The 14,359-nt window shown below is 34.3% G+C and overlaps 2 protein-coding genes across 2 annotated transcripts; both read left to right on the top strand.

Moving 5' to 3' along the window:
• Nucleotides 1–536: 536 nt before the first annotated feature.
• Nucleotides 537–1,392, top strand: LOC111375969 (germination-specific cysteine protease 1-like). Its single transcript, XM_022998889.1, has 3 exons — nt 537–624; nt 827–1,009; nt 1,187–1,392. Exons 1-3 carry the CDS (start codon nt 537–539, stop codon nt 1,390–1,392), a joined length of 477 nt encoding a protein of 158 aa, XP_022854657.1.
• Nucleotides 1,393–3,602: 2,210 nt separating this feature from the next.
• LOC111375971 (subtilisin-like protease SBT1.5) lies at nt 3,603–11,033 on the top strand. The gene is made up of 2 exons (XM_022998890.1): nt 3,603–4,281; nt 8,737–11,033. The coding sequence occupies exons 1-2, from the start codon at nt 3,603–3,605 to the stop codon at nt 11,031–11,033; spliced, it is 2,976 nt and encodes a 991-aa protein (XP_022854658.1).
• Nucleotides 11,034–14,359: the final 3,326 nt, after the last annotated feature.

Raw genomic sequence — 14,359 nt, forward strand, 5'->3', positions numbered from 1 at the left:
GCATTAAATTACTATTTAGGTGGAAAAAATAAATTTAACGAGTAATTGGTTCGGTTTGGGGCGAAGGCATAAAAACCATATCTGCACCGCTCCGAACCGGTTCATTAAAATCAAATATCATATTCGCCCCATTGTACTATCGGTTCGATTTTTTCACCCCGTTCGTTTCGGTTAACTGCAATTTTCAGTTTTGATAGTTCAAATTGCCATCCCTACTTTGAAACCACGGATAAAATATATGATTTCAAATTTACATTTGCTTAAGGTATAACCAACTTAACGAGGTAATATTATCAATTACTTCTTTCCTCACCCCAAAAGCTTCAAATGCCCATTGCCTACTCACTTCTGAAACCACAGTGCAATCATCTCACACAATTAATCTTCTAACATCAAAATATCCAAATTCAAGATTGTAGAAAAATGATTATAACTACATAGCAAAAATTTAACGTCACACATACCAGTAAAGAGGCATAACTAAACTGTTGAAATTTGTAAGTTTCTCAATAACCTAATACCTAACTCCGCGCTGCATGGAGGTCTCCACGCTTGGAGATCTCCGCCCTGTGAAATTGTATAGTCTTGGAATTTTGAGCATGGAATATGGTTCTTGGTTTTACTGTAAAACTTAAAAAAAAAAAAAAAAAAGGAAAGCAATGTTAATGTCAATGTTCGATTCAATGTAGTGGTGGAGGGCTCTGCATTTTTACAGCATTTATTTTGTAGCCATGTAGTTTTTATAGGTAAAATTTATTTTGGCATTTTACAGCATTATTTCAATGTAAATAGAAATAATGCTTATTTCTGTTATTCTTTAATGTAGGGAATTGCTGGGCATTCTCTACGATTGCTGTTGTTGAAGGAATGAATAAGATTGTAACGGGCGAGTTGATAACTTTGTCTGAGCAAAAGCTGGTTTATTGTAATAAGATGTATAACCAGGGGTGCAATGGGGGTCTTACGGACTATGTCTTTGATTTCATCACTAAAAATGGTGGCATTGATAGTGAGGAAGATTACCCTTACTGAGCACTAGATTGCAGGTGTGATCAATCTCGGGTATGTTTCATAAGGAAAATTGTGAGAAGAGAATTGAAAAGGAAAATAATTCTTGTATATTTCATTGAGAAATAATAAGGTATATATATACATCATACCTTATTTCTGTTATTCTTTAATGTAGGGAATTGCTGGGCATTCTCTACGATTGCTGTTGTTGAAGGAATGAATAAGATTGTAACAGGCGAGTTGATAACTTTGTCTAAGCAAAAGCTGGTTTATTGTAATAAGATGTATAACCAGGGGTGCAATGGGGGTCTTACGGACTATGTCTTTGATTTCATCACTAAAAATGGTGGCATTGATAGTGAGGAAGATTACCCTTACTGAGCACTAGATCGCAGGTGTGATCAATCTCGGGTATGTTTCATAAGGAAAATTGTGAGAAGAGAATTGAAAAGGAAAATAATTCTTGTATATTTCATTGAGAAATAATAAGGTATATATATACATCATATGAAAATCAATTTAGGTCCTAAAACAAAGCATATACATTGTCATTGCCTATTCATACTCCTTTATAAATGAAAAATACATTAACAGCAATTGATGGTGGTTGGCTGAGATGATTGAAGGACATTCCTGACTTTGTGCCTTGATTCACTTTTAATTCTTTAACACTCCCCCTCAAGTTTAGATTATATGTTGATAATTCCTAACTTGCCAAGTAAAGTCGAAAAATGTGAAGAACTCAACGGCTTTGTAAAGATGTCAGCTGGCTGGTGTGATGTGGATATATGAGTCATTTTGACCATTCCTTCTTGAACCTTCTCCCGTACAAGATGACAATCAATTTCTATATGTTTTGTTCGCTCGTGAAAAATTAGGTTTGAAGCAATATGTAGTGTCACTTGATTGTCACAATATAGATTGGCAGGATGTGAGTGTTGGATGCCCAAATCTTGTAGGATGTATTTCAACCAAGTAATCTCACAACAAGTTGCAGCCATAGATTGATACTCAACTTCTGCACTAGATCGTGATATCGTAGTTTGCTTCTTGGTTTTCCAGGAAATTAATGAACTTCCAAGAAATATACAATACCCAGTGACAGATCGTCGAGTATCATGACATCTAGCCCAATCCGCATCACAAAATGCATTTAATTGGATTGAACTATCTGTAGGAAGAAAAAGGAAGAAAAATTCCTTGACCTGGTGTTTGCTTCACATAACATAATACACGATAAGCTGCTGCTTGGTGTGGGACTCGTGGTTTGTCCATAAATTGGCTTAGAACATGTACTGCATATGTCAAATCAGGTCGTGTGATAGTCAAGTAAATTAGTCGTCCAACAAGCCTTCGATATGAAGAAGGATCACTAATATCGTCCCCATCAAACTTACTAAGGGACAAGTTTTGCTCCATGGGAAAAAAGATTGGTTTGGCCCCTAGATAACCAACATCTTCGAGAATTTTGAGAGCATACTTTCGTTGTGAAAGAACAATGCCTTTGTTGGATCGTGCAACTTCTATTCCAAGAAAATATTTCAATTGCCCAAAGTCCTTCAATTTAAATTGATCTCTTAAAAATGACTTGGTATCTTCAATGTCTTGTAGATTATTTCCTGCAAGGATGACGTCATCTACATAAATAAGGAGAGTAGTGAATTTACCATCTTGGGATCGGACGAACAAGGAATAGTCGGCCTTTGATTGTTTGAAGTTGGCTTGTTTGAGGGCAGTGGTGAGTTTGATAAACCATTGGCGAGATGCTTGTTTGAGACCATACAATGATTTGTGAAGCTTGCAAACTCTTGTCTCCCCCTTTCGTCAGAAACCAAGAGGTAAAGTCATGTAGATATCTTTATCAAGATCTCCATGCAAGAAAGCATTGTTGACGTCAAGCTGGTGAAGGTGCCAATGTTGGGTTGAGGCCACAGCAAGGAGGAGGCGAACAGTCACAAGCTTTGCAACTGGAGCAAAGGTCTCACTGTAATCTAATCCTTCTATTTAGTTGTATCCTTTGGCTACCAACCTGGCCTTATAGCGTTCGACAGTACCATCGGGTTTGAATTTGATCTTGTATACCCATTTGCAGCTAATTGGCTTCTTTCCTGGAGGAAGTGTCTGAAGAGACCATGTTCCATTAGCCTTGAGTGCAGCAAGTTCTTGTTGCATAGCTAGGCACCATTTGGGATCACAAATTGCCTGTTCAAAGGATGTTGGTTCTTTTTCCACTGAAAGAGAAGTGGTGAAAGCATGGTGTTTGGGTGATAACTTATCATAAGAAACGACATCAGATAAGGGATAAAGAATACGTGTTTCTGTAACCATTGCCGAGTTAGATGATGGAATGTTCCTTGAGGGAAGAGAACCACCAACATGATACTCTTGAAGATAACTAGGTGCCGTTGTTGTTCATGTCAATCGCGAGGAAGGTATCTGTGATTCATGGGATGAAGTTGGAGAGCCAGAACAATTCTGAGCCTTATTTCGTTTCCCTTCCCAATCACAACAAAGGCCGAACATGGCAGAAAATGACAGTCAATTGATCCAAAACTCAGCCAAGCCTGAGGCCAACGGATACGACAATCCAAATGATCCTTTTTTACCTTCATCACTTTGATCATCAGCGAGAGCGCAAGAATAATTTCTCCAAAGCTAATCATGTGGATGCCAATATAATAGCACCTCCCACGCCCTTCATTCTCACGGCAGAGCAATACCAGAACCTCATGGCGATGCTTGATAAGAACAAGTCCAAATCCATGGCTAATCATGTTAGTAGTACATCTGCTATAAGTGATCTCTCAGGTATAACCTTCTGTGCTTCCATTATTGGTCAAGAAATTCATTGGATACTTGACACAGGAGCTACCGATCACATGGTTTGCTCTGCTGACTTATTAACCACAAAATCTTGTGTTACTGATCGAACTGTATATCTCCCTAATCGAAAACTAGTGACTGTCACACACATAGGCAGCATTCATGTGGCTGATTTTACATTACATGATGTGCTTTGTATTCCTTCCTTCAAATTAAATCTCATCTCTATTAGCATACTTGTTTGCAATTCCCATTATCTTGCCACATTTACTAAGAATACTTGTATGCTACAGGACCAACGATCGGGGAAGATGATTGGGATGGGAATTGAACGAGGAGGACTTTACTACCTTGATACTACGCAGAAAGCCAGATGCAACTCAGCTACCTCAACAACATGTCAACTTTGGCATAAACGCCTTGGTCACCTTTCAAATAAGAGTCTACGTTTACTTTCCCATTTAGATACAAAAATAAAATTTCATGATGTTTCTGATTGTTTAATTTGCCCATTAGCCAAACAAACTCATTCTAAATTTCCATTAAGTTCAATTCATGCTCTGATACCATGAAAAGGAAAATAATTCTTGTATATTTTATTGAGAAATAATAAGGTATATATATACATCATACGAGAATCAATTTAGGTCCTAAAACAAAGCATATACATTGTCATTGCCTATTCATACTCATGTATAAATGGAAAATACATTAACAGCAATGGATGGTGGTTGACTGAGATGATTGAAGGACATTCCTGACTTTGTGCCTTGATTCACTTTTAATTCTTTAACAAGAATATCAATTTTTAAAAATTTCTTTGAACTATGTTTTCGTGTGATAAACACGACCTTTCTTTTGGTTGGTTATACATTTGAATTTTTTATTGTATAACATACTTTCACTTGGCACTTGTCCATCTCCATTTTAACTTCTACATCTACTCGGAACCGAGCTATCCCTTTAGGCATAACATCCCTTTTGTTTGTGTTCATAATAGTTGGGAGAGCTTTGCAAGAGCTGGCCTACACTAATCTAAATGAAAAATCCATCCAAACATCATATTCTAATCAAGACTCCACATCAGGCAAAAATAATGCTGGAAATATACTTGTTAAAGAAAAACATTTAGCTAAATTCAAGTTACAATTTATTTGCAATATCAAATAAAAAAAATTCTTAATCTAATTTAATCTAAACAGAATTATATCACTTATGCACCTAGACATATACAACCTAATTTAACAAAATCATTACATCATTGATTATATTTATTTATAAAAATAAAAATAAATTATCGTTGATATACAATATACAGTCGATAAAAGAATGATTAATCAAGCAATTATTTCACATCTTCAAATTTTTTTGTAAAATCTCCAAATTCTACACTAATAACAACAAAATAAATACAAAACTCATGCAACACACGTGACATAAACTAGTAATTAATAAAAATAATAATGATTTAAGAGTACGAACGGCTTGCAAATGGTTGAGTAGCCTCATTGCTTAGTGTGTTAGGCTTAATGACAGAGGGAGGGAAGGCAAAATAATCAGGCCCATGTGTTTTTTGGGAGGCAAAATTCTCAAGCCCATCCCGAATAATAAATCGAACGATGACAAGAAACATAATCTCCTCCCCAATTCTATTTATCTTACTAATAGTAAGTACGTGCTTTGCACGTCTTATGTATTAGGTGAATTATATACGTAATATTTTTTGAAAGTTGTAAAGATAATTGATATTGTTAAAAAAAAGTATAATTATTTTATTAAATATAATAAATATATGAATAAATTTTTTTATGGAAATGTGTATATAACGTTAAAATATTGAATAAAATGAAATATATATAATCTTTTAATTACAAGAGCACTTCTTAGAATACAATATTTTTTATCGTCTCATGACCTTTCATTCTTTTATTTGCAGTTCACATAAACACAAATATACAAATCATATAAAAATATTCATACATATACAAATTATTGGAACATCTAATATTACAAGTAAAACACGAAAGTAGTATAGATCTAACTCTGGACAAAGAATCAAACTATACATAAAAAAATAAAATTTATTGAAAAAATCATTTAATAGATGCAAACACTAATTCCTACATAACTGAAAGAAACTACCATGGAAAATAGTTTTGACATAATATGGACATAAATATAAAATTTAGAGAATGATAATAATTTTGAGGCATAGTAATTAAAAAATTTAAATATTAAAGGAAAAACGATGTAATTTACTCAATGAAAATTTGGAATCTTGATTTTTTTATTTCACATAAAATATACAAAAGCAGAATCAAATACAAAACGAAATTATTAAAAAAAAATGTCCTTGATGATGAATAACCAAAAATATATTATATGTAATAAGTAAGTGGAATACCATAAGTTTTTATGCATATACAAAAATAACATGAAATAATAATAAAATACCCAACACCACATTAATATCTTTTTCAGAAACACAATTAATCTACTATTATATTAAAGAAGACCTTTATACATTGCAATATTTTTTTATTTTATGAATATGTATTATATATATTTAGCTTCAATTTTAAATAATTAAACTTAAATTGATTAATATAAAGTACTATAATGTAAAGTAATGAAATTTATATTTTAAAGGAGATAAAATGAAGTAAAGTTATATTAAATTTTTGGACTTATAATAGAATTGGTAATTAATAACAATTATTGTTCATTTAAAACTAAAAGCTTGGTTGTCAGAAATAAAATAAAGGGCAAAAATGGAAATTAAAAGTTTTCCATACCAATGTTTCAATTATTGACATTATTGTTTTAATACTATATATATAATGTTATCATTTGAAGCATTTCTATTTTATATCATGGGCATAAATTTTAGAAATTGTTACAAATGAATGTAAATAATGTAAACCAATAATGTTTTTAACATGTTTATGTTGAGGATTTAGAATTTCAACAGTTATTATTCAAATAATTAGTTACTTACTATTCAATTTTGATGAACAAAAAATATATCATTAACTATTTCTTTAAGGGTAATGAATGTGATTTTATTTCTGTGATGATTTGATTTCTTTAAAAATCGTTGACCTCGATTTTCCCTTTTAGATATATAATTTTCATTCTTATTGCAAGTATTTTCAATTTTTTCTTATTTCAATGAAGGTAAATTAAGACAAGAATTTTCAATTTTTTTCTTATTTCAATGAAGGTAAATCAAGACAAGAACACATATACAATCATGATTAAAAAAATTATTACATACTATTGTTTTCTAAAAAAAATATATTTATATAATTTCTAATTGTATGTGATAATATTTTTGTTAAATAATTAATAATAATTGTGTTTCGTGGAAATTAATTCACTTAATTTTTGAAAGCAATAATAATTATTAATTGTCTTATTTAGAGGAAATAAATTGAATCATTTGGTATTCTGAAGATAATTATATATGTAGTATTATTATTTCTTTTAATTGTATGTAATAATATTTTTATTAATTGTGTACTAATAATTGTCTTTAGTGGAAATTTATTGACTTAATTTTCAATAGTAATAATAATTATTAATTGTCTTATTTAGAGGAAATAAATTGAATCATTTGGTATTTCATTTTTATCTAAAATTAGGTATACGCATTATTAATTGTCAATCAAAACAAATTTTAAATAAGGGTAAATAATAAATATAGCATATTAATGCAACATTTCATTTTTTTTTTATATTTTCATTTTGTAAACCAAATGAGGGTATATTGGACATATAATTGAGGCCGAACTTAAACTTGTGCTCGAGAGATAGCTGTCCGTACACTGATAAGGTAAATATATATTGGTATAATTGGTATTCATAAATTTCTCTTCAATCTACACTTTTAATAAATTGTAGATTATATATATTTTTTTTCAGTTAAGTCTTATTTGAAAAACTAAATGGAGCTTAAATGAGAAATTTTCCATCCTTCCTTACCCCTGTCCATCTCGACTCCCAAAAATTGTTGATGATGATAATAGTTGCTCTAGCCTCAGGATCTGACTAGTTCCGTTGTCATCCATTATATTTGAAAAATACTTGTACTTAACTATTTATGTAATATTTTACATAATGATGATGTACGTATATGAAGAAAATCCACATAAAACAGTGGGATGCCTATTCACACAAGAACACATTTATGACTTCAGTATCCCTTTTTTTACTTTAAAAGTATGATTAATTACACTTAAATTAAAAAAATAAAAATTGTCAGGCATTTCATCACGTGTAATTTAATTAGATGACTCATTAATTAATTTTATCATCTAGTAACATAAAGTGTCACATAAATCGGTACCCTGTAACACAACTAATGTTGAATAATGACTGTGTGCCAGAAAGTGTGTGACAGAGAGCATGACAAAATGTGTAATGGCATGATGTGAGTTGTTGAAAAAGTTAATTGTATTTTAAATAGTCCAATGACACATTGTCATGTGATATTATGTTAAAAATTATTGCAATCATTATGTTCGTATAGCATGATTGACTATTGTTAAATATTATTACCCTTTTTTGCTTCCTATTTTTATTTTTATTTTTTTATGACGAGAAATTCGCAGTCGCTACCCTTCGAATGCGCACTGAGAAAAATCTTCTGACTAACGTAATAGTCTGCAAATCACGCCAATCAGGTAAACTGCACTAGACAAGTCCGATGCGACAGACCCGATCGAAAAAGTGTTGGTAAGGAGAATCAAACGCATGACCAAAAACCTCCGCGCTAACCTACTCCATCAACTTGATCACCCTATGAGGGCCTTTTTGCTTCCTCCTTATATATTGTCTTCTGTTTCTTTATCTCCCTCAAATCCATCATGGCTAAATGCTTTCCTCTGTTTTTTTTCATAGCTTTTTCTCAGGTTTTACTCATTTCTTCTGAAACTGAGTTTGAGAAAACTCAAACTTTTATTGTCAAAGTTCAGAATAATTTGAAACCTTCTGCTTTTTCTGATGTTGAAAGGTGGTATAAATCCACTCTTCAAAGCCTTACTTCATATCTTGAATCCAACCAAACAGATAAAACCCAAGAAATCCTACATGTTTATAGAACTGTTTTCCATGGATTTTCAGCTAAACTCACCCCAGAACAAGCCCAAGAACTCAAAAATCGTCGCGAAATTCTCGCTGTTTTACCTGATCGCCTGCACCAATTACACACAACTCGGTCAACTCACTTTCTTGGATTGTCCTCAGTCAATCATTCTGAACTGTTAACCGAGTCTGATTCGGGCTCTAATGTTGTTATTGGGTTCCTCGACACCGGAATATGGTCGGAGCGCCGAAGCTTCCACGACGAAGGACTCGGGCCAATTCCGACTACCTGGAAAGGCGAGTGCATTAAAGGTGATAATTTCACCAAAGCCAACTGCAACAAAAAAATAATTGGTGCTCGATATTTTATTGCCGGATATGAAGCCCATGAAGGTGGACTTGATGGCACTGAAGAAATTAAGTCTGCTAGAGATACATTGGGCCATGGAACCCACACCGCCTCCATCGCTGCTGGCAGAGCCGTGAGCCACGCCTCTCTTTTTGGTTACGCCCGTGGGGTGGCGGTAGGAGTTGCACCTAAAGCTCGTATTGCAGTGTATAAAGTCTGCTGGAAAAATGGCTGCATGGGTTCTGATATTCTCGCCGGCTTTGACAAGGCAGTGGAAGACGGCGTCAATATCATTTCAATCTCTCTTGGTGGTAGTTTCTTTGGTACCTCGCCATATAATCTGGACTTCATTTCAATCGGATCTTTTGGTGCGATGGAGAGGGGCATTTTTGTCTCGGCATCGGCTGGAAACGAAGGTCCTTATAAAATGTCGGTCACAAATCTTGCTCCATGGATCACCACCGTAGGTGCTGGCACGATTGACAGAAAATTTCCAGCTGATCTCGTACTTGAAAATGGGCAGGTGATCACCGGCGCATCAGTCTATAGCGGTGATCCATTGCCGGAAAATGCTTATTTCCCCATTATTTATGCCGGAAATGCATCAGCCAAAGGAAGTTCCATGGCTACCTTTTGCATAGAGGACTCACTTAACAAAGAATTAGTGCGTGGTAAGATTGTGGTATGTGACGCGACAGGCACATCCGGCGTTTCCAAAGGTGAGGTTGTCAAGAAAGCTGGTGGGGTCGCCGTGGTGATTGCTAACGTAGCACCCATCGGAGAAGGCCTTGTCGCTGATTCTTATCTGATTCCCGGTCTCGCCATTACCGAATCAGCCGGTTATAACGTCCACAATTTCTTAAAATCCACCCCCAACCCAAAAGCAAAAATAATTTTTCGGGGGACTGAAATCAGAGTAAAACCGGCACCTGTTGTAGCATCCTTCTCATCAAGAGGCCCCAGCATGTATTCCGATTATCTGCTCAAGCCCGATGTTATTGCACCAGGTGTAAACATTTTGGCGGCTTGGCCCGATGGCCCATCCCCTACTGAACTAGCCACTGACCCGCGGCGCACTGAATTTAATCTGCTTTCAGGAACATCAATGTCGTGCCCGCATGTTTCCGGGGTGGCGGCGCTGCTGAAAGGGGCCCACCCTGACTGGTCACCAGCAATGATCCGATCAGCTCTAATGACCACTGCTTATACTAAAGATCTTGAAGGGAATCCATTGCTTGATGAAACATCTTATAATCTAGCAACAATATATGATACTGGTGCAGGACATGTGAATCCTAAAAAAGCTGTTAATCCAGGATTGGTTTATGATTTAACTCTCAATGATTATATAAATTTTCTATGCGCATCAAATTTTACTCCACCAGAGTTACAACAGATTGCTAGGAGGCCTGTGAGTTGTGGGAAGAAGCAATCTAAGCCTTGGAATTTGAATTATCCAGCCATTTCAGTTGGTTTTAAAGCTTCCGAACAGTTGGATTGGACTATTGTTGTTAATCGGACAGTTACCCATGTTGGTGACAATACAGCTAACTACCGTGTGAGAGTGACAAATCCCGAAGGTGCGATTGTTACAGTAACTCCATCGAAAATGGATTTTAAAATGAATGGTGAAAAGCAGAGTTATGCGGTCAAGATCAAGGCTGAGAAGTTGGCGGCATCACCAGGATATTCAGTGGGGAAGATAATTTGGTCAGACGGGCGGCACCGAGTGGTTTCGCCTGTGTTGGTCGTGTGGTGGAAATAACTGGGATTTTATATCCTTTGTTTCTGTTATATAGTTTTAGAAAAAAATAAAATAAAATAAGACAGTTGCTTTGTGACAACAAAAAGATGATATTAATTAGTGGTATTGAGAATGAACGATGCAAAGCCAAATATTGCTACATTATAATGACTGCTTAATTATTATATAGAAAAAGGAAAATTAATGTCTACCGAAGAGGTAATGCACGTTTTTATATGGAATGATTAATTTTTTGTTTTGTTTTGTTTATTTTTATGTTTCTCGAAACAATATTTTTGAATAGATGCTATTCTTGGACGATCAACAAAATTCTTGTGAGATGATATCGCTAAAAGTTAATTTTCATTACTTCACTTTATCAACTCCATTTAGGAAATTACTGGTTTAAGAATTGAATTTTGGTTAAGTATATACTTTGGAAAGTGACTTCGTGTTAACTTTGATCAAATATTTGGATTTAATCGGATAATCAAATTATAAAGGTAAATAGGCTAACTTGTTCTACTCGTCACGAAGATTATCGTGGTATATTTTGGAATCTCAAAATTAATTTAGGATGAATGAAAAATTGCGATCCAAAATTGGAAGAAAAATTGGCCTAAATTTTGGCCGAACTCCGTCGTTTGCCTATAGCTCAAGCTACAGGCAGGCAAAAAGCTTATGTTAAAAATATTGACATTGTCGCTTGAGTAACAGGTCAGCGACAGCAATTGATGCTTCTATTCGTAAGGTTGCGAGATTTGGTACGCAACTCTTCGCCCACAACCTATCATTCTCTATATATAGGACCCCTTTAATGTTTATTTGTAAACTCTTCGTCAAAAGTGATTTTATTTTTTATTTTTTTGCATAAAATTCATAGTTGGTAAAGAGAGAATTTTTTTCAAGTTCATTGGTCTAAGCCATTTAGAGTGCTCCTATGGCTTGACGTCGTCGGATTTTGAAAGATGATTGTCAAGAAACCGTTAGCACCGATACTAGACAAATTCATCTTAAACACAAAGTGTCAAACATTTTCCTCGACCAATCGCATCACTTGCATCTCCTCTCTCTTCTTTTTGATTTCTTTCTAACTTAGTATTTGATTTCAGAAATTGACCATCTTTCTTTGATTTCATGTAAGGTTTAAATTAAAGAATGCAATGACTTCTATTTCAAGAATGGAAAGGATTGAATCCATCGTCATGCATTCGACTTTGGTAATTATCATTTCACCTTCTCAAATCTCATTTGTTAAGTCGAAACTGTACGTTTTGAAAAATATAATGTATGCACATTATTGGTACAATATCCTCAATAATCTTAAGATGAATTTTTTGTGTTGTGCATTTTATATTTTTATGCATAAATCAGTATTAAAATTCTGTTTAGAATCATTAACTGAACATCTAATACTACATGACAAAAGGTTCAAAGAATTGGAAACCCACTTTTGTGCATGTGATGGATATCATTAAGTGTGTTCTATTTTATGGGAACTCATGGTGACGAAAAAGAATTGATAACAGTATATTTTGTGCGAAATCCATACAGACTTAATTTATATGGTTGAATCGTTGCCAACTAATAACTTGAATATATATGCATTTTTTTTAATGGCCATTAGTCTGCATCTCTTGATCATTTTACGTGTCTATTATGTGCATGAGCCTTGCTTCTATTTAATTAATCTTGAAAAGGCAGCGGTTGAATTCCGTGAAGGTTCTAACATGATATATAAGGAGTGACCTTTCTTGAATTTTCATTTGCATGAGAACATGTTCATGGCCGATTGGTGGTGAGAGGCGGCGGAGGGAGTTGCCCAAGTGCCAAATTATTATAAATAAGGAGAATGTAAAATGGGCGTGGTGCATTTTATTAGTTTATATCCTGATTCATGAAGATGGGATTGTTGGAATATACGACATCAACAGTCTTCCTCCAGAGATTTCCATCTCAATAGTTCAGATTCCACCTCCAGTTGTCAATGTTAGTTAGTAGTTATGTTCGTTAGCTTGTTAGTTAGGTTAGTTGATTGATTAGTTAGAAAGTTAGTTAATTACTCTACCATTTTCTCTATAAATAGAGTCATTGTATGCATTGAAAAATCATTGGATTGTTGTATTCCAATCCCTCCTTTCATGAATGTTTATCTTCCTCCTTTCATGGAGTGTCATCTTCCTCCTTTAATGAAGTGTTATTTTCATCCTTTCATGGAGTGTATTTTGTTCTTCTACTTTTATGAAGTTCAATACATTGTTTGAATTCAAGAATTTAACATGGTATTAGAGCTTAATTGCTTCCTATTGCTGTCTTCGTTTTTCAGCATTTTACTAGTATCAAAGTAGATGAAATCTGAAGATAACTTTGGCTTCAAATCATCAGCCAATTTGTCTGTATCTGAAGATAACTTTGGCTTCAGATCATACGTCGATTTGATGCAATCGGAATTTCAATCTTCAAGACTTTTTCTTCGGTTCAATACCAACAACATGCAAGCACATCTTCCTCTTCTGTATTCTTGCGAGTAGTTGGATGTACAGGTTGCCTTCCAGTAGGCACTTGAATTGAAGCAGCAGGGGCGATTGTGTCAAGTTGTAGGAGATGTTCATGTAAGTGTTATGCCCTAGATCCAATCGATTTAGGTTGTAAACGCTTTTAATATATTTAATGCATTTGATTTTGGCGAGATCTATTATTTATTTAAATTAATTTTGTAATAAATAATATTAAATAATAGAATCCGAAGACCCAATTTTAGGTAATCTGTTAATCACAAGGAGTTGTGATTGTGAGATACTAATTACATATAATTGGATCTTGAATAAACCATGGTCGTAAGTAATAACGAGATGCAGATATCGTTAATACAGTTAGACCATCACGTGTGGCATTTCTTACTTATGAAGTAAGTAGCTTATCTCACGAGCTAAAGTGTGGTGACACTTAAATGAACATGTGGATGTTTTGTTGTAGAACAAAACATTGGAGACCCACTAAGAGATTCCACATGGATAACTATCTGAGTGTCAGTGGCTAATCTCTAACGTTCGGTAGTGGGATTGATCCTTTGACTTGAGGTCGTCATAGTACCCTATATGAGGACAGTCATACTTTGGCGGTGTTGGATGTTGCTCTGAAAGGGGCCGCTAATACGACATCGTTCGGGTACGTCAAGAATCGTATGAAGGTTGTGATTGATCAATAAAGGATTCGTCACTCTTAGATAGTAGGAGATGATCTGCGTTTCATTCAATTAAGTCGATGATGAAATCCTTGGCCAAGGTGTACTCATAAGTCGAAAAGGAGTTTTCGATTTATATTGACTTATAGTGGAATGAAAGATA

The sequence above is a fragment of the Olea europaea genome, unplaced genomic scaffold (genome assembly GCF_002742605.1).
Source record: "Olea europaea var. sylvestris unplaced genomic scaffold, O_europaea_v1 scaffold1435, whole genome shotgun sequence".
Classification (NCBI taxonomy): Eukaryota; Viridiplantae; Streptophyta; class Magnoliopsida; order Lamiales; family Oleaceae; genus Olea; species Olea europaea.